Consider the following 23,717-nt stretch of genomic DNA (forward strand, 5'->3'; position numbering starts at 1 on the left):
GGGGCACGCATTGTACCGGATGCATTCCTAAACCAACTCCACTTTGATCATATCGGCTTCCTTCATGACTATTTCGGTCTTATTAATGTTTTCCTTGATTTCATAGTTTTCCTCATCTTTTCTGCTATGACATTTTTCGGTTTTATCTCTATCATTTTCGGTCTCTATCTAATCAATATCGTTATGTGTTAAATGCATTTAATGAGGATAATCCCAAATTATGAGATAACCTACCAACCACCCTCCATTTTAATATCCAACTCGAACCGGTTACACTTCCCAACTAATACTTACCTCGAGTCTTGCAATCTGCCACCTTCCCCATGCATCTTGAAAAGGGAAAGGATCTCCTCTTCCTTAATAAAAACACAACTGGACCATCAATGCACAGATTTTCCCTCCAAACCGATCCTATATAAGGAGCCAATATCCTTTCATTTATCACATCCAAAGTGCAAAACACTTGTATTCATCTTGAACATCTCTTGAATCTCTCTCTCACACACTATATCATGCCGAGCCGATCTTTGGGAAATTTCCTAAGCGTCGATTTCAACTCAGTATGCAGAATGGGACTAGGACCATCAAAGAAAAACATGTTTGAATGCCTTATTGTTACCGGCCTTCAAAACATTCCTCGAGAATCCGGTCCTATTTGATTGAGGATGTCAAGGAATTCTTCAGAAATGCCTGCAACTGGGGCGATCGCATTGTCACCACTGTAAGGAATCATACCTTCCGGCTCTGATGAAGCCGAATTTGCCACACCTCTTCAATTGCCCAAAGAAGGGTTCTCTGATTTCCCAAACATGGAGGGACTTGATGAATACTACTATGGGTTACGCTGTTCTGCAACCCTTGATCCGGTGGAAACCCATGGGTTTAAAACCCGCCCGGTAGTAGTACTCAGCTACTACTTGGAATTGTCACTCGATCCATTCATGTGCCATCTCCAAATCAGCGGATTCAAAGAATACCTACACATCATGACCCACCTCTACCACCAAACGCCCATCAATTGGTCAGCGTCCTCTTTCAAAACTTGAGGAATATAGTGCTGGACCAGAAAGGTCTCGGCTTTGCACCTCACATCAGCAAGTTGATTCTTCAAGTACCGGCCAGATTTTGGACCGGGCACGCCGGCATCCCCTCAAACATTCTTGATTGCAGATGCGGTGGTGGAAAAAGTATTCCAGAATGGTGCTTACTGCTTAAATGTCTATCTTTCGTATCATTCTATCGGTTTTTCTCTAGGTACTCTTTCGTATCGGTCTCTTGAATAAATATCGTTTAGTTTCAATGACCGTGTCTCTCTACTCTTTGCGCATTTATCTAGTAACCGATCTCAAACTCTTTCTTATCCGGTTTCATAAAATCTGATCAAAACTGTTAATCAAAATGTCTGATTAGACTTAGAAACCGATCATTCATTCGGTCTCAAAGAAAGAAAGCGTCATCCATGACATAGGCTAAGTGTTTTGGAGGGAAAATTCCCGCTCAAAATTACCGCCCACCGTTTCGGTTTCCGCCCATAGTTTGCGCACTTTACCTTGGAGGGAAAAATTCCCGCCCATCATGATGGGACGGTTGGGCTTCCAAACTGTGACTATAAAAGGGGGCCTTCGTCATTTCTTTCCTTCTCACGCGAATTCACCTTTATCTCTCTACCTTTTTCTAAACTCTTTGAAGCCGTTTTCTCTCATTCTCAAACTCTTCAACATGGGTCGTGATTCGGCGCTGTTCAAAATCTATTCTCAAGTAGACTTCGAGGAGATTCGGCAGAATGGAGACAACCGAAAGCAAAGGAAGTTATTGACCTGCTGATCAAAACCGGTCTGGGATATTTCCTAGACGGTCCTCACGTATTTACAAAGAGGCGGTCGAAGAATTCTTCAAAAACCGCAGTCATCTCCTACACAGGATCATCGCAACGGTTTGTGGTTCCCAAATCGAGATCACCGAAGCTTTGGTGGCCGAAAGCTTGCGTCTCCCAACAACTGGCCAGGATGCAACGGCAGAAATAGACGATGATATCTTTGAAACGGCTTGCCACGCCTTATCGGCAACCAATGAGCCGATCACCACATCCGGAAGTAAACAAATGCTGAAACCGGAATATATCCCGGCGTGTGACGTTTTCGCCAGGGCGATACTGGCAAGGGGAGGAAACTTCAGCAATCTCACCAAGGACAAAATCAAAATGATTATCGGTCTGTTGGAAGGAAAAGAGGTCAACTGGACAAGATCAGTGTTCGGTAACCTCATGGACATGGTGAAACCGGATTCAACCCGGTCGTGGGGATATGCCGTGCAACTCGGCAAGATCTTCCTCCACTTGAACCTCAACGTCGGTCCCGGTGTTGAGCTATTAAAACGTTGCCTCATTAGATCGAGGCAATTCCTTCCAAGAACGCAGTCGGCCTCCAGTTCCACAGGTGGCCGAAAGAAGAAGGCCGCAAAGAAAGATGCCCCGGCAAAAGCAAAGACCGGAGGTAAGAGGAAAGAAAAGATAATCTTCGCGGACCCGCCACAACAAACAGATGATGAGGAGTGGGCCCCTGAGGAAACCGAAACGGAGAGGACATATGACAGAACGGTCAATGACGAAGATCACTCGGCTCGGAGTCCGAACAATGCCGAACAAAGCGCTAATCCTGAAACCACCGAGGGGGATGATACAGGAGCCAATGATGAAGGCCACGACAAGGAAGAAGCCGACGAGGCCGAGGCCGAAAGATTAGCCCAGAAAATCTTTTAGGGCATAAACAAGCGAGATGAGGACGTTATAGACCTATATTTGGAGTGGCATGAGTACCGCTTCAACACAAAATATAAAGACATTCTACCGGACCTCTCGCAACAGAATTGCTTCGACAGATTGGAGGAGGTAGAGAACATGATCTTAAGCCTCACAAAATCCAAAACAATTCAGGAGGTACAATGCCGAACTTGCCTCCTGATACCGAGAAGCCATCTTCGGAAACTAAAAAGGCGCATCAGGAAGATTAAGGAAGAATATGCCGAGGGGGGATCGGTGTGCACCATAGTGCCGAGAGCTTTATCAAAGCTTGAAAAGGGCAAACTGGAAATACGTCAAGAAATAGAGCGGCTGGAAGCAATATGCAACCAAAAGCAAGTACCGGTCTACACTGCTCCAGTAATAGAAGAATTTCCAGTTAACAGTCAAACACCCTCAAGGGAAGTTGCGGAATCGATACCGACATTGGGAGTTGAGGTTACAAACTTAGAAGATGCGGTTCCAAACCTGGAAATTGAGGTGCCGAACTTAGAGGATGCGGCACAATTAGAACCTCCAAATGAAGAGGATGCACAGTTAAATCTCGATGAAAGAGCCGATCCTGACCCCACCGAGCAATCAATGCCTCCTCCACTACCGGAGGTCACCGCTTCAGTCCCTCCTCAAGAATGGATTGATGACCGACTTCAAAAGTTTGAAGCAGCAGTTTCGGAGCGGGTTGAGAACCGACTTCAGCAGCTTGACGCATCCATTTCAGAGCGGATAGATGACCGCGTTCAAGTACACGAAGTGTCCAAGTTTCAACCGCTCAAGGATAGTTGCAATAAAATATTTGACTCGGCCCTGCAGTTCGCCGATGTGACAAAACAGCTTATGGATCAACATCAAGCACGCCTAGCAGAACTCAGCACCGGGCTGTGGGAAGAGGCCGGTGAGCGAGAAAAATGTGTTCAGCGAACCGCAGCATTGGAGGCTATGACCTCAGACTTAAAGAAGGACTTCGAACGGTTCGACCAGACAATCGACCGGGTCTCGGTACTGGAAAAGAAAAACGAAGATCTCGTGGCCGAAGTAAAAGCACTTACTGCACAGATGGCCGAAATCCTAAAAGCTAAGGAGAACGCAGATGCCGCGGCTATAGAGGCTGATGCTCTAGTGGCTAAAAGGGTCCAGGATGCGCTGGACGCCGAAGCTAGCAAGAATAAGGGGGCGCCGCGATCGTCTCAACTGACCGAAGCAGATTTGGAAGCCGAAAGAATAAGAAGGACCGAGGCCTTGTACCCAGGGTATGCCGAGAGAGTGGCAAGCCAGGCTGCGGAGGATGCCGCACGGTTGGAAAGGGAGGCACGAAGGCTGGCGGGCTATGCAACGGAAAACGAGAAAAAGAAGAAGGCGGCCGCCTCCGCTTCAGCACCGACAAAAAGAAAGAGGCCGGCCCCTAAGAAAGTTCGGATAGCCGAGATGCTCAATGAAATCTCCGAACCGGTCTCTACGGGTACTTCGCAGCAAGACGACCAAGTCGAGGACGAAGTCGAAGAACAACTGCGGTCGCGATCGAAAAGACAACGACCCTCCCAACAGACAAGGCAACTGCAACCGACGAAAAAGAAAAGTGCATATGACTTCACAGATTCTGAATAGGGACTATCCTTCCTTTTCTTATTCGCCTTAGTATTATGCTCTGTCTTTTCCGGTCTTCTATAAATATATATAAAGTTATTTTTGAATCCGGCCTTATTTTGCATTTCTACTTAGTTTTGATAATTTTAAATAAAATAATCAAAAAGGGAGAAATTGTTAGATAAAAGATAAAGACTCTTCCAAAACTTCTCCCTCAAAATTTTTCGAAAAATCCTCTAAGTCTTCTTTTTCAAAAACCGGCCAAACAAAACAACCGGCCTACGATTGCAAACTTACATGATTTTGATAATTTTAAATAAAATAATCAAAAATGGAGAAATTGTTAGATAAATTCAAGACCGGTTCGAATAAACCTAACTTAAACAAACTTCCCACGCAGGAACAAGGAACCGGACCGGATGAACAAAGAAAACCAACTGAAGAAACTGAATCGGTCAAGTCACCATACCGATCAAAAGCATTCTGAACGTGACCGCACAAAGGATCGGCCAAAGCTTAAAACCAGATCCATCAAACAGCCGATTATCCACAAGACAAGAATGACCGGAAGAAGTCCGGTTACTTCACTACCAAAAGATATTCGGCCAAGTCAAGTGGCCGACTAGTACAAGAAGACATTTCGGGTATCTATTGAGAATGATACCAAAGGAACAGACTGAATACTTCCATATCCATGCAAGTCTGAGGAAAGACTGTAGGCTGCAGAAAAGTTTTATTTTTTGGAAAATATGATATATATGAATTTTAAAGTGAAAAGTAGATTAAATTTTTTTTATATATATAAATTTAAAATCAAGCTACAAAAGTATTATTTATCAACATAACTGTTTTGATAAAAAAAAATTATTTTGACAAAAAAGTACAAAATTCTTATCATTATTGTTTTCAAATTATTTCTATTTTATAAAATTAAGTGAATTTATATTTATAAATTAAAATAAATAATAAACTCATATAATTTATTTTATAAGTATGTCATTAGAATATATATATATATATATATTTTATTTTATTTTATTAAAAAATTAGCAGGATTCAGACTTCTTAATGACCTTCAACTTTTTAACTATCCTATATACATTATTATTCTTGAATTTTAATATTGTCGTGATTTTATATTTTTAAAACTAACGTTATTATTTAATAACGGGCTAGTATATGCATAATTTCAAAATTACTTATTAATCAATTTTTGAATATGTGTTGATATTATAAAAAAATGTGTAAATAATGAATAAATGTTTATGAGGTCGTGTTAATTTGATAACTTTATTTTATCACTTAATTAAATATATTAAGAACTTATTTAAAATAAATATATTTGATAACACATATAGACTTAAATAAAAACATGTTAAAAATAATAAACTAAAATATGAATTTGTTATAAAATTGAAAAAAATTAAACTACTTAACAAAAAAAAATTATCAAAATATCACTGTCCTTTTAAATTTAATAAAATTTCAGTTATATACTTACATATTATAAAGTCGTATTATTTTTTCGTTTTTTTATGATAAATTATTTAATTATTTTTATGAGAAAAATAAAAATATGATTATATCTAAATTAATTATTAAATAAAAAACAATATATATATATATCATATTTAATGTGTATATAAATTCATAATTTATTTAATTATTTTTTACGAAATTATCTTAAATATTATAAAATAAAAATATGAGTATGTGTTAGATAAATTCAAGACCGGTTCGAATAAACCTAACTTAAACAAACTTCCCACGCAGGAACAAGGAACCGGACCGGATGAACAAAAGAAAACCAACTGAAGAAACCGAATCGGTCAAGTCACCATACCGATCAAAAGCATTCTGAACGTGACCGCACAAAGGATCGGCCAAAGCTTAAAACCAGATCCATCAAACAGCCGATTATCCACAAGACAAGAATGACCGGAAGAAGTCCGGTTACTTCACTACCAAAAGATATTCGGCCAAGTCAAGTGGCCGACTAGTACAAGAAGACATTTCGGGTATCTATTGAGAATGATACCAAAGGAACAGACTGAATACTTCCATATCCATGCAAGTCTGAGGAAAGACTGTAGGCTGCAGAAAAACCGTACTACCGAATCCTTCTACTTCGGGATAAGCCAGAAAGGAAATCTTCAAAGTACAGACAACTGTCCAAACAGACAGTGCCTACATTGAGTAAAAGACAAACTCAGCAGGTTTGCCTTACAGACCGGCAGGTCTGAAACAGGATACCAGGTCTGAGATTGACCGTCAGGTCTGAGGAGACGACCGGCAGGTCTGAGACACTGAATCACTGCACCTCTGATCAGCCAATCGGATTCAAGGCAGTGAAATATGACCGTTGGCATACTTCACCTATAAAAGGAGGCAGTTGCAGAAGAGTAAATGCGGGACATACATTGGGATAACAAGAGCTAAAAGCATTTACTACAATAACAGTGTGATATTCTAGAAAGCCTAAGTGTTGAAAGTTAAAGTGTGTTCTACAATTTCGGTGTAAATTGTAAGAGTGTTATCGAGCAGAGAATAAGTCTCGATCGGCTTGTATTTGTATTCCTTAGTGAATATCCCTCTCGCGGTTTCGAGAGGAAGGGGTGACGTAGGAGTTTTATCTCCGAACATCCATAAAACCTTTTGTGTTATTTACTTTCTGTTGGCTTCATTACATAACCGACTAACTTAAACATACCGCTCCAAACCGAATCTATACTAACTTAACCATACCGAATATCCAGATTACCGAAACCGACCCACCATCTCCAAATCTTCATCATCCGAAACCGACCGTGCCTATCATACAAGTGTACCGCTTCAACCTGAAAGCAAACCTCTTCCGCGCTTGAACCTAGTTCAAGGGTTTGTGACAGGTTGTGTAGTATTGAAACCCCGGTGTTAATCTCTAACCGGATTAACCACCACCCTACGAGTGAGAACCGCTAACCGATCCAACCCCCGGTCCACCAGCGGCGACCTAGATCCTAACAGTATGTTTAAATTAATTATATAATAAAAAATAAGAGAAATATATATCTCATATTTAATTTTATATATAAATATAAAGTTGTATTAATGATCTCACCAAGGTAGTCCAATGGTAAGAGTCGGTTTAAGAGATCAAAATGTCACGGGGTTCGATTCTATTGAAGTCATAGATGTGAGGTGTCATGCTAGCTCTCATTTATTAAAAAAAATATAATTATATTAATTTTCATTTTTTTCTCTAAACAAATTTTCATATTCTTCTTTTATATATATATATATATATATATTTTAAGTTAACAAATTATAATTTAATATACTAATTAATAATATATAATATTTATTTTAATTCTTTTTTATTTAATATATTAAATTATATATACATTTCAATATATTAAGTTTATTAACTTAATATAAGTAATATATAAGGGTACATGTATTTGTTCGATTCTATTGGAGTCATCTTTACTGGCTCTCCTTTATTAAAAAAAATATATATTAATTTTCAATATTTTCTCATTATAAGTAAACAAAATTTCATATTCTTCTTTTTATATATATATTAAGTTAATAAATTATAATTTAATATACTAATTAATAAAATATAATATTTATTTTAATTCTTTTTTATTTAATATATTAATTTATATGTACTTCATTATATTAAGTTTATTAACAAATATAACTAATACATGAAGGTACGTGTATTTATTCATATATTAATTTTAGATATTATTAAATTAAATGAAATATTGAATACTTAAATTTTAGTTGTTTCATGTTTGTTAATTTAATTTTTTATCTCTTAATATTTAAATATTTAAGTAATTAAGTACTTAAAATTAATATTCAAATCTTAATTTTCAATTTATCATTTATCAAACAATAAGATGACACTTTTAAAGTTAAAATAAATGTGAGTGCATTAATATACATTAAGATCCCATTTTATGTATGGCTTATCTATATATATAATGATGCTTAATTTTTAAAGTGTCCGGATTGCCGGGTCGAGAGTTGTGGTTAATTTGGATATATGTGAGAGTAAATTGATATTTGAGTCGGATTGTGGGTTGACCCGCCCATAAAAATTTTACCGTAATATTTTTTTTACGGTTTTTTATATTATTATTACTTGTGCAAATGCACGAGATACATGCTAGTTTGTTTTTGTTTTGATTTTATTTTTATAAAAAATATCTCATTCATATCACATTAACCACTTAATTAATATAAAAACTATTATTTCATTTTTTCTTAAAATTTAAATACAAAAATATTTAATAAGTTAAGATAAGTAATTCCATTTATTTTTTATCTAACCATATTGTAATTCATAACCTTAAAAAAAATCAAACCTATATAAATAAACAATATAAGACCTTAGGCGTGGTTCAATTTGTGTTATTTTAATAATTCAAACAAAATCGAACAATATTTAACTTTCCTTCCTTCACATCATTCAATTTATTAATCAAAATAATAAAATATCATATTTTAAATTATTATTTTTTTTATTTATATATATAATATTTTTTAATTAATTTTTTATAAAAAATAATTATTATATACTTAAAATCATCGATAATCATTATTTTTCTCTCTCTACCTTATTCAAGTTGAAGAAGTAATAGCAAAATCATTTTACGTAATATAATATAATATAATATAATATAATATAATATAATATAATATAATATAATATAATACTTTTAAACTTAAATTTTATTTATGGTAAAAAATTGGAGTTTAATAATTTTATCAAAAAAATGATTTTAAGTACGTATCAAGAAGATACAATTTTATGATTTAAATTTAATTTTAACTTGTTAAATAATATTCATTTATTTTAATGATAATGTAAAAAAAAACATATATTACTTGTACCCAATGTCATAATTTAAATTATGTAATCCAAAGGCCGGTTCTGTTTGAATTTTTAAAAAAATCAACCAAAATTAAATTTTCAATCTATCACCTAACTTATTTCATTAATTAAAATATTAAAATACTCTTTATTTTAAATTATTATTTATTATTTTATATATATATATATCAATACTCTTTAAGTTTTTTTTATCAAAAATAATTATTACCTCTACAAAATTATTATCAATCATTTTTATTTTTTCCATTTTTTTAAAAAATCCCAATACAAACCGGGCCAATTGTTTAAAAATAATAATTCCCTCAAACATATATAGGATAATTATAATTTGATAATTACAATTAAATTATCTTATTGGATTATTTTAAAATATTCCTTAATTTCTCTCATTTTCGTTAACAATATTCCTTGAGTAGCATCTAATCAAATAAAACATTTATTTTTTCCAATTTATTTTAGATATTAAAATCATATTTAATTGTACATTTATTTTGAATACTAAAAAGTGCAATATAATAAAAATAAATTAAATTAACTCATATTTAAATGTCAACATTAAACATATTAAATATTTTTTTTACTATTTTATATATTAAAACAATAATATTAATTAAATATTATAATCAATTACTTATTAACATTATAATATTTAAATTAGTTTGAATTGTCAAATTATGACACCTTATTTGGAGTAAATTGAGATTTTGAACTTTGTTTTAAAACTCAAGAGTGGTTTTTTATTATTAAAGTTTTACAAAATAAGGTTTTATCTAAACGATTTTAAATGTCGTGAACTTATTATTTACGTGAAATTTATAAATAAATAAAAGCGAATTAAATATTTTACTACCGAATTTTTTAAATTTGATATTCAATTTTTTTTTTGCTGAAATTTGGTAATTAAATTAGTGACATTAATCTTTTATTTATTTATTTATAAATTTCATGTAAATAATAATAAATTATCGATATTTGAAATCATTAATACAAAACCTTATTTTTGTATAATTTTAATAATAAGAAGTCCAAAATTGTAAGATTTGAAAAAAGATATCCGAAATATTAATTGACCCAATAAAAAGTCTCAATTTCAGAATTCGACAATTTATATTATTAATCCATGTAAAATGAAATGAATAAATTTGGACTTATCTCAAATAAAAGAATGTGTGTTAATTTTATATATTTTAAAAAATAATCATTTTAAAAGACAATTTAAATGAATAGGCAAACAAAACACATAAACAAGGAAGATGGTTTATCATATAATCAAAAAGACGTCTCTTCCGGAAACAATTAGGCCAAAATTGAAATCGATCCCAATTATTCTCATGAAAATTGACAATATTAATAATTCGATAAAGACCATGAAAATGAGGCACATAATCAATATTAAATAAAAAAAAAAAACATTTTTTCCAACAATATTGTTGTGCAACAATTAGTCACGCCTATGGAAAAGCCCATAAATGAATTTAGCATGACCCACTTAATGTTATAAGTCAACGGTTTAACAAAATTATATAACATATATATTCTCTTGATATCATTAATCATCAATATAGTCAAATAAATAGACATGGTGTTGATAAACTATTTTTTTTTTTATTGTTTCAAAAAAAAAACTAATCTATTTAAATTTAAAATTTGAACAAAAATAAATACTAACATATATAATAATTATATCATATATATATATATATATTAATAGAAATATTTCTCTTGATTCTTTTAATAAATTGAATGTTATTAAGTATTAAATTAAAATTTCTGTAATGATAATGTACATGTTGTAATATTATATATAATTTGCATCATATTTAATATTTGGTAAAATTTTAGGAATTTAAGTTTGAATTTTGTATTTGTACAAGACATAATTTATCATTTTTATTTAAAATGATTATCTAATTTTTATAACTGAAAATACATCAATTAAAGTTAAATTAGGATATTATGACTAAGTGTTATAATATTTCATAAAACACATTTATTAAAAATTAAGAAAAAAACATTCTCTACTATTACCAAAACAAAACTTAAAATAAATTAAAAATTATATAAAAACATATTAACTCGGTTAGAGTAAGCAATTTATACTTGTTTATCGATGTATTGACATATTTTATTTTGTATAAACCTAATAAGAAAATTGTACAAAATAAATATTTACTATGAATGTTTTTAACATTAATTATAAATTAAAATACTCATTGTCAAATTACCTAGCTAAGAATTAAATGATTTAAATCACATCTTATAGTATTAAAAATTGCATATACTCAATATTTAATATATGATCAATTAAGATTTCCAATCATTAAATATAATTAATAATGGAGACTCGTAAGTCAATAATAAAAATGCAGAAATCATGTTAACAAGTTTATGGATCCGAGTCTACACACCAGAATTATCTATAATTTTTTTTTATTATAATAATTAAGTCATGATTTTACACAAACATAAATGAAAAGGATCTTAATTATTTTTATCAGAGATTCATATTCAATATCCCCATACTTTATTTCTTGTATTCAAGTCTTTAGTTCTAAAGAATATAAAATTACCATTTTATTCACTACAAAGTTACAAATGAAAACAATTTTGAAACTAACATTTACTTTACTAACAAAGTCAAAATATTACTATAATCTAATCTTAATCATATGTGATAAATAAAATAATTTTATACTAAATAATTTAAATTCTAACTTTTGTTTAACGAGGATGTGATCTTAGATATTCATTAATTCACTTTAAATTAGGGCATTCAAAATTGAATATGAAATATTTGATTTTTTAGACAAAAAAAAAAAAAATTCATTGAAACTATAAAAGTGAGTTTAAATTGATTTTTTTTCTTTAAAATAATTAAAATTAAAATTAAGAAATCAATACAAATAACATATATGATGGGGGTAAGCCATCTGATGGCATATTTTGTGGGACATGGAAAATCTTGTGATTTGTGACTACACTCAATTAATGATAAAATTAGTGATATAAAGCCCTAATAAAAAGATAAATATCCTTTTCCTTTTTTACTTTAACCACTTGTTTTTCACCCGACTTTAAAAAAAAAAAAAAACACTTTTAAATTTATTTATTTTTTTTTAAAATATTAAAATTTATATTCATAAAGTTATTGCAAAAGAGAACAAATTTGGTTATTACAAATTATATTTGAAAACAACACTTTTAGATTTGACAACGACACAAACTCGAGACAAGTTGACAAGTTGATCAACGTAATAAAATGTAATGTTCAACAAACTATCATCGATAATATTATTCGAATAAAAAAAAATCAGTGACCACAAATCTGATGTAGCGAAATTGGTCGAGCACTGAATATGGCAGTACATGTATCTTTATTAATTTTATTTGAAAAATATAGGGTTTGTTCATTTCTTATCTCCTAATCTGTCTGGTTAGCTATTTCTTATCTCCTAATCTGTCTGGTTAGCTTTTTAGGGTAAGTGGATAAAGAGTTTTATATAAAGAGAATCTTTGGGACCGGTATCTACGTGTAATATTAATTGCATAGGTTTCATTTTATTCGAACAACATAGAATAGTTGATTGCAATTATAAACTATAGATAGCTAGACAGTTCATCTATTTTTTGTAATGACAAGCTAGGTTTTATTCCTCGGAAGTTTAACACGACTCTTCACTGTCATCAATCTCATTTAAACGAGAGTGTTCTTAAGAAAACTCAAACTAAGACCCTAGGACATGCACTTTAACTAGCTAGATATCCTTTACCGGTTTAAGAATTAACTAAGAATTAAAATTATAAAGTAAGTATTGCAATTTTTTATTTAATTTTTCACACAATAAATGAACTATATTGTAATAGGTATATAGGGTGGGGACTTAATAATTTATTTCTTCAGAAAAAGGGCCTACATGCAATGTATTTCACATGGCGGCCATTCCCAATTTCTATAATGGAGAGCCTGTGCCAATTGCGATAAAGAGAGAGATCCAAAGAAAGAGAGACCTAGAGAGAGGGAGAAAAAAAAAAGATATTTTTGTTTGATAGAATTATTAAGATTATCCTATATAAACCTAATCATAATTGGATAAAATAAGCTTTATCATGTTAATGTATCCATATGTGAAAGAAAAATAATTCAAGATTTCACACTAACACTATTTATTGATTTCATTTGTTACGATTTGTATTAACTCGGTTGTTATATTTTGAGAGTCTAAGATGTGTTTGTCATTTTATTTTATTTATAATGATTTGGATTGCACTTAACATTAGGGTTTGTCCACTATAAATTATAATATAGGGTTGAGATTTATATTGAAAATATTTTTTTATGGTATTTTGATGTATGTAAAATTAATTATCATTAAAAATATAAATAAAGAGAAAATAATAATTTTAATAATAATAATCTTAATTGATGTCTCATAACTTTCTGAATTTTGATTCTAGTTCTTGCTTCAGCCAAATAATTTTATGTCCATGAGATTCAACCTTTTCGCTGATTTTATTTTATACAACACACGGACATTCCCGTCATTGGATGAATTTTGAGACTAACGAGTAATTTCAGAGTTATTTAGTTGTTGTTTCACCCCAGCATTTAATGTCCATAAAATTCGACGTCTTCGCTGATTTATCAGTCAATTCAATGACATGACATCCCGTAATTGGATGGATCTCAAGAGTTTCTGAAGCTTGAAAAATACATCATCAATATGTCACATCTCGATCGTCTTCAACCTCAAATTGTTCAAACATTTTCCATCTTAAATTTGAGGAGGAATGTTAGAATATAAGATAATATATATGTAAGATATTATCACAATATTATAAATTGTGATAATATCTTTAGAATCTAAAATAATATATCGGTAAGATATTATTATAATATGATAAATTATGATATTATCACAATTTATCATTATTATTTTATATTATTATATTAGTTTTCTTATAAGTTTAATTTAATATTTATATAATATAAATAACTTATATAACCGATATATATATATATATATATATATCAATTTTAATACAATATTTCTCTCTTTATTCTGACATGCTCTTTAGAATAAAAAGAGAAATATTGTATTAAAATTGATATATATTTTGGTTACATAATATATGTCTATTATATATATACGTTACATTGAACTTATAAGAAATTAAAACTAATATAATAATATAAAATAATAATGATATTATCACAATTTATCGTATTGTGATAATATCTTACCGATATTTTATTTATATTCTAATAAATTGTGATAATATCTTACCGATATTTTATTTATATTCTAATAAATTGTGATAATATCTCATATATATATTATCTTATATTCTAGCAATTGATATCTAAAATTAACTTCGCACTCAATCTTATGAAACATTTTTTCCGTCTGAAAAATAGAAAAAAAAATGGAAATTTTTGTCTACAAAACACTTCGGGATAAATGAGATAGAAAAAAAAGATTTATAAAAAATTAAAAAAAGAATGTATGAGATAGCATTTGTGTTAATAAATGGTTTTATCCTCTAATATATATATATATATATATATATATTTTGTTGTTAAATATGATATGAATTCATTAAAAGTTAAATAATTTGATATTTATTTTAAAATTTAATATAACATAAAGTGAGATATTTTAGCATATTAAAAAGTTAAAAAGCATAATATATGTGGTTGAGGCATTATGGAAAGATTTTGCCTAGTTTTATTTTGAAGCTTGAGACGATTAGCCACAAACATGTCAAATCACAAGCTGAAAATCTTAATAGATTAATTAATTCCAAATTTTAAATTCCATTATTTGGGTCTAAACCTAAACCAATTAGACACAATTTTTTTTTACATGAATAGGATATGATATGCTGCATAATCCATCCATGCAAGAATAATTGTGTTTGCAAAAATAATTACAAATCATGTGTTAGTATCTAAAAAAAAGTTGGGTTATTTAACATATCCATGAATGAAAATTTGTGTTTGTATTAAATCTAAAAAATGTTGGCTTCTTCTTGAGTTTTTAAAATAACTCAAACAAAATTAATTTTTTAATAATCACTTCTTAACAATCACATCACTCATTTCATTAATCAAAATACTAAATAATTTATATTTTTAAATTATTATTATTTATTTTATTTATATATCAATACCCTTTTAATTTTTTTTTTTATCAAAAATAATCATTTACTTCTTAAAATTATCAACCATCTTTATTTTTTTTCCTCGAAACTAAAAAAAAAAAAAAAATCCGAACATGGCCTTAGATTATAACCTGCAACATAAACTATCCATCTATGAATAATTGTATTTGTAAGAAACAAAACGAAATTTATACTCACTTATAATATTAAAAATTAAATAAAACCAAAATTTAAATAAATAAAATTAAAAAATAATAATTTAAAATAAAGAATATTTTATTATTTTGGTTAATATAATAAATAATTTAATTATTAAGAAGTAATTGATTAAAAAATTAACTCTGATTTAAATTATTTTAAAATGAGATCTAACTTTTTCAAATAGAGCCATTCTACTGTTTTTATTAAATAATAAAAAAAGAAAACATGAAAGAAGCACTTAATAGTTATGGGTAAAGAAGGCGCCGCCCTTTTGTCCTTGTTATTACAAGCGCCCGCACTACACATGCTTCCCGTACGGAACAAGACTCGCAAACCAATGTGTGTCTTTAAAATCCCCATCTCCAAATATTTCACAAACCCAATTCATTTCTCCCTCCTTCATTCATTCATTCCACAATGACTCGTTTCTCTAGATTTCTTTCCTCTAATTTCGTCCCCGCCGCCGACCCACCTGAACCCTTACCAGTAGAATCCGACTTCGTCGTCATCCTCGCCGCCTTACTCTGCGCTCTTATCTGCGTCGTCGGCCTCATCGCCGTAGCCAGATGCGCCTGGTTCCGCCGCACCACCGCCGCCGAAGGAACCAGCCGAGCACGCGGTCCAACTGCCGCATCCAATAAAGGACTCAAGAAAAAGATCCTTCATTCACTTCCCAAATATACTTACAATCCCACCTCGACCACCACCATCACCACCACCACAGAGTGCGCGATCTGTCTGGCCGAATACGAAAACGGCGACGAGATCCGGTTACTTCCGCAGTGTGGTCATCGATTTCACTTGTCGTGTATTGATACATGGCTCGGATCTCACTCTTCCTGTCCTTCTTGCCGGCAAATCCTTGTTTCTACCAGGTGTCAGAAGTGCGGCGAGTATCCGGCTGTTACTTGCGCCGCCGCCGGCGTAGGTGAAGGGGATAGGAAGGGCGAAGTTGTGATCAGTTGTGGTTCGAGTACTTAGAACATTGCCGGAAAATTCTGGCTGAAGGGGAAATGTAATCGGAGAATTTGGAAGGTATATAACATTTAGCAAGAAATTGATGAGGTTGAGGAGAGGATGATGATGATGATATCGCCATTGATTTGCTGGGGATCTGATAGTTTTCTTAGATATTTAGTTATAACTAATTAGTAGAAGAACTTCCATTATTGGCTGCAATGCAATGAATGATGATGATCAAACTTCAATCTTTGGACTATACATTTGATTCCTTTCTTATATTCTCTTTGCTTGTTGTTTTCTGGAAATGTTATTAATTAATCTAATGTCTATATTTATATAATATAGTTTATTTAATATGTAATATTTTGATTAATTTGGGATTTAACACTAATATTTAACCCATTATTTTTTTTTTAAATTTAATATAAAAGGTTTATTAATGTGTGATTATTATTATTATTTGATATTGGGTTTTTGTAAAGACTCTTATAAAAAAGAAAAATTAAATTTTGTATTAAATTTATTATGAATGAAATAAAGATATTTTTGGTGTTTTAATTAATAAATTAAGTAATTTTATTGTTAAAAGGATAAAAATATATTTTTTTAAACTTTAAAATAAATCTATAAAATTCAATAACAAACTAGCCTTTTACAAAAACATGAATATTTTATTTTGTACATAAATCATATTTCATCCATTTTTTTTACAAATTTGGTAGGTTTTCATTTATATTATTTAAATGATTAGATTTTTTTTTATTACAATTAGTATTTTTATTTTCTTTCTAAAATAGTCTATTTTTTTTATAATTGAAAACAATATTATTTAAGCCCAAAGAAGAAGTCACTCAGGTTCATATATAGTTACACTAATAAAGGATATTCTTTGTTACAATTCATTATTTATTTACTCATATTAATATATATTAAATAAAATAATTTAATTATTTATTACAATTTTGAATTCAACAACCAAGCATTATTACACATTTATCAACTTTTCAAGTTCAGATTAAAAAACACAAATAAAATTATTAATGTTTCAAAAGCAAATAGTGCAACACGTTCTTGATCATAGGAAAAAGTTGACTTGTTTTTTTTTTTTCATTTGAATAAATAATTATTTTGTCATGAACCCATTATAAGTTTGCCTTTAGGCCTTTTACGGCTTTACTAAATGAGTTTTTTTTAATTGTTTTTTTTAACTGTTTATAAAAATGACTAGTTTGAATCAGCTCTAAACCTTATAGTTCAAATATTTTATAACATCTCGTTATATTATAATTCAATTATTATTTAACTCAAAATTTGATCACATTTATCAAGTAAGGTTCAATTTTTGAATCACTTTATTTTGAATCTCAAATTTTAACTTTTTTAATCATAAAAAAACTTTTCTCACAAAGGAAAGAAAATAACAAATTAATGTTTTTTTTAGTTAATCAAATATAAAACCTTTAATAATCACGTGACAAAAATATACCACATTATAGTACTATGGCAAATAAAAGATTTCAAATAACTAAAATAATATTAAAATTTGAGTATTAAATGGTAAAAATAGCCCAAATTCGAACTCTAAATAATAATTGAGTCATTTATAATTTTTAAGTGTTAAATTTGTAAAAATAATAAAAGTTATTTTAATAATACAAATAATAATCTTATACAAAATTTTAATATTAGTTTTTAAAGTTATTGTGTAATGATAAATAAATGGAGATTTATCATAATAGAGATTATCTCAAATTACCCACTTCAAAATAAAGTCTTTTATTTCATGAATAAAAAGTTTTCGAAGCCATCAAATTAAGATAGTTTAAGTTGTCATAGTGGTTTTTAAGAGATCAAATGATTTGAATTTCACTTAAGACGTACTTCTTAAGTTAAAACAAAAATCATAGCATTGTAAAAAATTCGAAAGGCACCCTAAAAGACTAAAAATAAGGAATCCGAAGGGCACCCTAAAAAACTAAAAATAAGGAATAACAAACAAGCCCTCACTTGTCGAGTTAATTATGCATCAAACATCCTATAGTGCAAGGAATAAGTCAAATGATTGTTTAAAATAGAATTCAAACCGTTAGTGATTTAGTACTTATTGATTGAGGGCATGTTGGATGGCTGAAAATTCTAACTTTTTCTCTTTTTCTAAGTGGCGCCACTCAAGAAGATTGCCCTTTTTTTCACTATTATATGTCTGTTTTTTAAATCATTTTCTCCCCACTATCCCCATTTAAGGGAATGTATATATATATATGGTTATAATTGGTTAGGTCAAGTAAAGTAGGTTATTCATGTGTGATTTCTCTTCTAAGAAGCTCAAATCATACGACGACACCAATTGATCAATACAAAACGATAATGTTTGAAGAGAAAAATGAAATAAGAGACGTTGTTAGTGCATACCAAAAAGCAACCAACCACGTTTTCATTGTCAAATTAATTAATTAAATTTAATTATTATGAAAAAGCACATCAAAATTTACGAGATAAAAAAAGCAATTAAATCTCAATTTATATTTCCAAAAAATTATTAATTCATTGTATAATTTATCAGAAATTATTTAAGAAAAACTCAATATATAACCAAACAAAATAAAATCATTTAGCAAGTAGAAATAAAAACAAACAAAATGAATCATCATATTCAAACATGATATTCAAATACTACAACCTCAAAATTCTTTCCAATATATTACATGATTTTGCATAGTAAACCATGTAATATATTACTTTCTTAGTCTTTCCGGACGCAATTAATGTCAAAAACGATCTTTTTTTTTATAAGTTTCATTTTCAAGGTACATTTTTTTAACCTCAATTTGTTTAATTCAATCTTCAACGTATTTATTAGAATGCCTTGATTATAAGTCATTACTAGATGGCGTGCTATAATTTTTAAATTTAAGAATATATACTACGGCTAAAAGTTCGGTTAAAGCAAGGAAGTGATAAAGTATGACAATATATTAGGCTCGTTTGATTCGGCGTTTATAAACCATGTACGAGCGTTATGAGCGTTGTCGTAATAAGTCGCTACAGTAACTTATCGCAAACTTATCGCAATAAGCTCACACAAAAATTATAATTAAACACACTTTTGCTTTTTAACTCAATTTCTCTCTACCTCACCTCTCAGCGTTTAAGATAATAATTTTATCATTTTTCTATTTTTTTATTCATTCTCTCGTCTGTTTCATTTATTTTTAATAATTTTATTTATTATCTCATCTATTTAATCTCTTTCTAATCATTTTATTCATTCTTTTTCATCTATTCCATATATCTATAATATTTTTTATAAAATTATTATAATAAAAAAACATACATTTAAATATATTTTTATTTATTATTTATAATATATGTATTTTAATATATAAAATAATTAAAAAAATATGAAATATAAATATATTGTTACTTTTTTATTTAAAATTATAATTTTAAAAATCAAACTAGGCTTAATTAATTATTAAAAAGTACCGATTACAATAGAGATGAATCCAACATGACCGAAATGAATGATAATACTAAGAGTGTGAGAGAGTCCGAAAATGAACTGATAATTGAAAGATTGAGTTGAGTGTGGGTGAAAAAGATATATTATTAAATATTTTTATATATCTATATATATATTTTATATATATATTTATATTAAATATATTTAAAATGATATATTTATAAAAATAAATATATTATTTTTTAATTTAAGTCATTTATTAATAATTAAAATTATATATTAACAAAAATTTATAAAAAAATATATTAATATAATTTATTTTCAAATATTTATTATTTTTTAATCATTTATTAATATTTAAAATTAAATTAATAAATATATATAACATTATATCTATATATAATATTAATTATTAAATAATATATTATAAATATAAAAATTAAATAAGTTGGCCTACAAGCTGAATGAAACATACCAAAGTTTAACTATTAAATAAGTTGAGATCATATCAAAGTATATGAGAATAAGCTGGATAAGCGAGCGTGAATAAGCTGAATCAAATTAGCCCATTCTCATTAATCAAATTTTAAGTTTTGTAATCTATTTGAAATTATTTTTAAATTTTTTTTTATTCAAAATTCAATATTTTCTGCCCTTTCACTTCATCAATTATATTATTCTTTTTTTTATTATAAAAAATACCCATTTAATATCTTTTCTTTCCTCTTTTAATTTCATATATTTAAAGGGTAAAATAGTTAAGTCAAACAAAGATTTTACCAAAAAAACCAAGATAAAATTCAAAAAACTTACAGATCAAACAAGCTCCTAGAAGAAATATTTGTTAACTCTGAACCCAAATTAAAACTTTAACATACAATATAAAAGTAACCATGAAAAAAGCATTTCTTAAAAATAAAAAAAGTGTCCCATCTACCTATCTATCTATACATGGACTCTAGTGGTTATCCATAATTCAGGCTAAAAGGAAGATGGCCAGCTGTCCAAAAAAAAAAAACAAAATCTAGCATTATTCTGTGTGGCCACCTCCAAGCTAAAGGACATAAAGAAGCTCAACTGATCAACATGGGAAAAGCTTTAGCTTGCCTGCTAATAAATTGATAAAAGTATCCACCAAAACCAATAATGTATAGTTCATGGAGAAATTTGTTAGAATTTTTCTTCTCTAAAAAGGAAATATGTTACGAAATGAAATAAGCCGACAATCGGAGTCCCAACATGGATGAACACGATCAAAGGTAGCAAAAGGCGAATCAGATGGTGCGACGCATATTTCGCATCGGTGACCAATAGATAGATTAAGATTAGATTTGTGTTATAATTCATAGCTTTTAGGGTTAGCTTAGTGCTCAATTTTTATTTTTTAGTTAACCAGAGTATTTGATGAATATATTGTCGTTATATCTCACTTCAATTTGGTACTTTGAATGAGAATCATAATAGTAAATGAGCTTATAAAAAACTTAGTATTTGATAAAACATTAGTTAGATTTCCAATTATCATTATTTTGAAATAAATAACTTATTTATGGTATTTTCCCCCTTTTTTTATTACGAAAATTATGGATCAATGAAATCATTTTATGATTTCTAGAAATATTTAGTATTTTTAATCCTAAATTCTCCTGCAAGTGTTAGGTACAGGATTATTGGAATAATATGTGAATTATTTGAATAATATGTTTGTATAAATTTTGAAAATATGGATTTTTTTAATTAAAAAAATTAAAATGTATGAATATATAATAATAAAATAAATTTAAAAATTTTAAATTTTTTTTTAATATTTTGATTATTAATAAATTGAATAATTTGATTTATAAAAAAGAATAAAATAAAGTTTAGTAACTTTAATTAAGTTATAATTATTTAAAAAAATCAAACCGAATAAGGACTTAACTTCTTATAACATATTTCCTATTTTCTTTAAATGTTGATTCTCACCCGTTCAATTTGACTACATAATTACTTAAAACAAATTGTGCATAAATTTTATATAATTGGTTAATATAAAACATTTAAAGTTCAAATATGCACACAATATAGAGTGAATTTAATATAAGAAATATTTTTTAGAATACATATTTGAATCTACATTATTAGAATGAGATGATTTCATTTTTCTTAGTCAATTGACTAATTAAGTTGAAAGTAATCCGAAGTTAGTGTCACTAATTATTTAGTTAATTATAAATTAATTAAGAACTAAAAGTTGGTCATAATTAATTAAGTCCATAAAGTGCATTCCAAATTTCTAATGACTTGGTCCTACCACATATTTATTTATTTATTTTCTTATAAAAAGTAGGCAAAGCATACAAATTAGTTAATCATTTATTTAAAATTTGCATATAGTACAATTATTTACTTTATTTGAAATTACCTTTATTTTTTTTATATAGAGTCCCATCCTAGTTTGATGAAAAAAAATATAATTTTTAAATTTACGTGAAATTTAGTTATCTCATTATAAAATTTGATCTCATATGAATCCACACAAATAAAAGATTAGAAAACAAACACCTTTTCAAATAAAATCAATATTATTAACTTAAATATATATGTTATGATTCATCGCCCTAGCTTTTTAAGATTTATGAATTAAAAATAGTACAATAACAATGAAATAGAGTAAATTAATAATCTTCAACCAGTGTCTATTTTTTAAAAATCTCCCTTTTAGTAAATAAAACCATAAAGATTAAACAAACTCTCGCACCAATAAAAAAAATGCAGTATTACCGACGATAAATACCATCGACAAATGTCACTTAGAAAATATATTCTACAAAACACCTCAAAGCCTATAAACACGCCTTTTATAATCGAATATTTCAGTAAAGAACAAAAATATACAATGATTGAAGAGCAAATGAAATTCTCTAACTTGGAGTTTACAAAAATAATAAAAAAAAAGGCAAAGTATAGATGCTTCCTTTTATTGACCAAACGTTTGAAGCTTCCATGATTGACGTTCATAGATGGAGAAAAAGACTGGTGGAGAAGAAAAGAGAGAACAGAATCAAACCACTCTCTCATGTAAGATGTTTACATGATTCCTAAGTTATATTATTACTCATTCTTGAGATATTTTATTTTTAAAAGTTAGATGCTGATTCTTCTACCACCACTGCCTTTATCAATGAACCATCTTTAGCACCATATTTATTGATTGATTTTAATTCTAATTATCAACATGATCGATGAGAAGACTGTCGGATATAACTTGTTTTCGAGCATATCGAATTGCACTTTTACTTGACACGGTTATTTATAAGATATGGTGTGAATGGAAAGTTTGAGTTGTAGGAAAGAATGATCATGACCATTTTTTTTTAGAATTTTTAACACACTTAACCAATTAATTAAAAGAGCGGTACTTGTTACTTTACAAACTAGTCGAACTCAAGACTTGAGAGAGACCAGAAATATTCACCTCTTGTTGCCGTTGAGTAGAAGATACATTTGATTAAATTTTATCTCAATTGTCTTCTTTGCATAAACTGTCGTATTCGACTCAGGCAAGTCGTGTTAGACTTTTAATCGTGTCGTGTCTCAATCTTATGCGTGCCGTGTCGTGTCTTGACCTACTCAAAACATTATGATCCACAGGCTCTTTTGTGTCGTGTTAATTCGAGTTG

The 23,717-nt window shown here is 28.9% G+C and overlaps 1 protein-coding gene across 1 annotated transcript; it reads left to right on the forward strand.

Annotated features, from left to right (window-relative positions):
- Nucleotides 1-16,001: 16,001 nt before the first annotated feature.
- Nucleotides 16,002-16,953, forward strand: LOC124921480 (RING-H2 finger protein ATL8-like). The gene has a single exon (XM_047462148.1). It carries the CDS (start codon nucleotides 16,047-16,049, stop codon nucleotides 16,608-16,610), a length of 564 nt encoding a protein of 187 aa, XP_047318104.1. The 5' UTR covers nucleotides 16,002-16,046; the 3' UTR covers nucleotides 16,611-16,953.
- The last annotated feature ends 6,764 nt before the right edge of the window (nucleotides 16,954-23,717 follow it).

Source organism: Impatiens glandulifera, chromosome 1 (genome assembly GCF_907164915.1).
Source record: "Impatiens glandulifera chromosome 1, dImpGla2.1, whole genome shotgun sequence".
Lineage (NCBI taxonomy): Eukaryota > Viridiplantae > Streptophyta > Magnoliopsida > Ericales > Balsaminaceae > Impatiens > Impatiens glandulifera.

Bases quoted from the DNA above. Each gene is read 5' to 3' on its own strand.
- LOC124921480 (XM_047462148.1), top strand. From the start codon at position 16,047: ATGACTCGTTTCTCTAGATTTCTTTCCTCTAATTTCGTCCCCGCCGCC.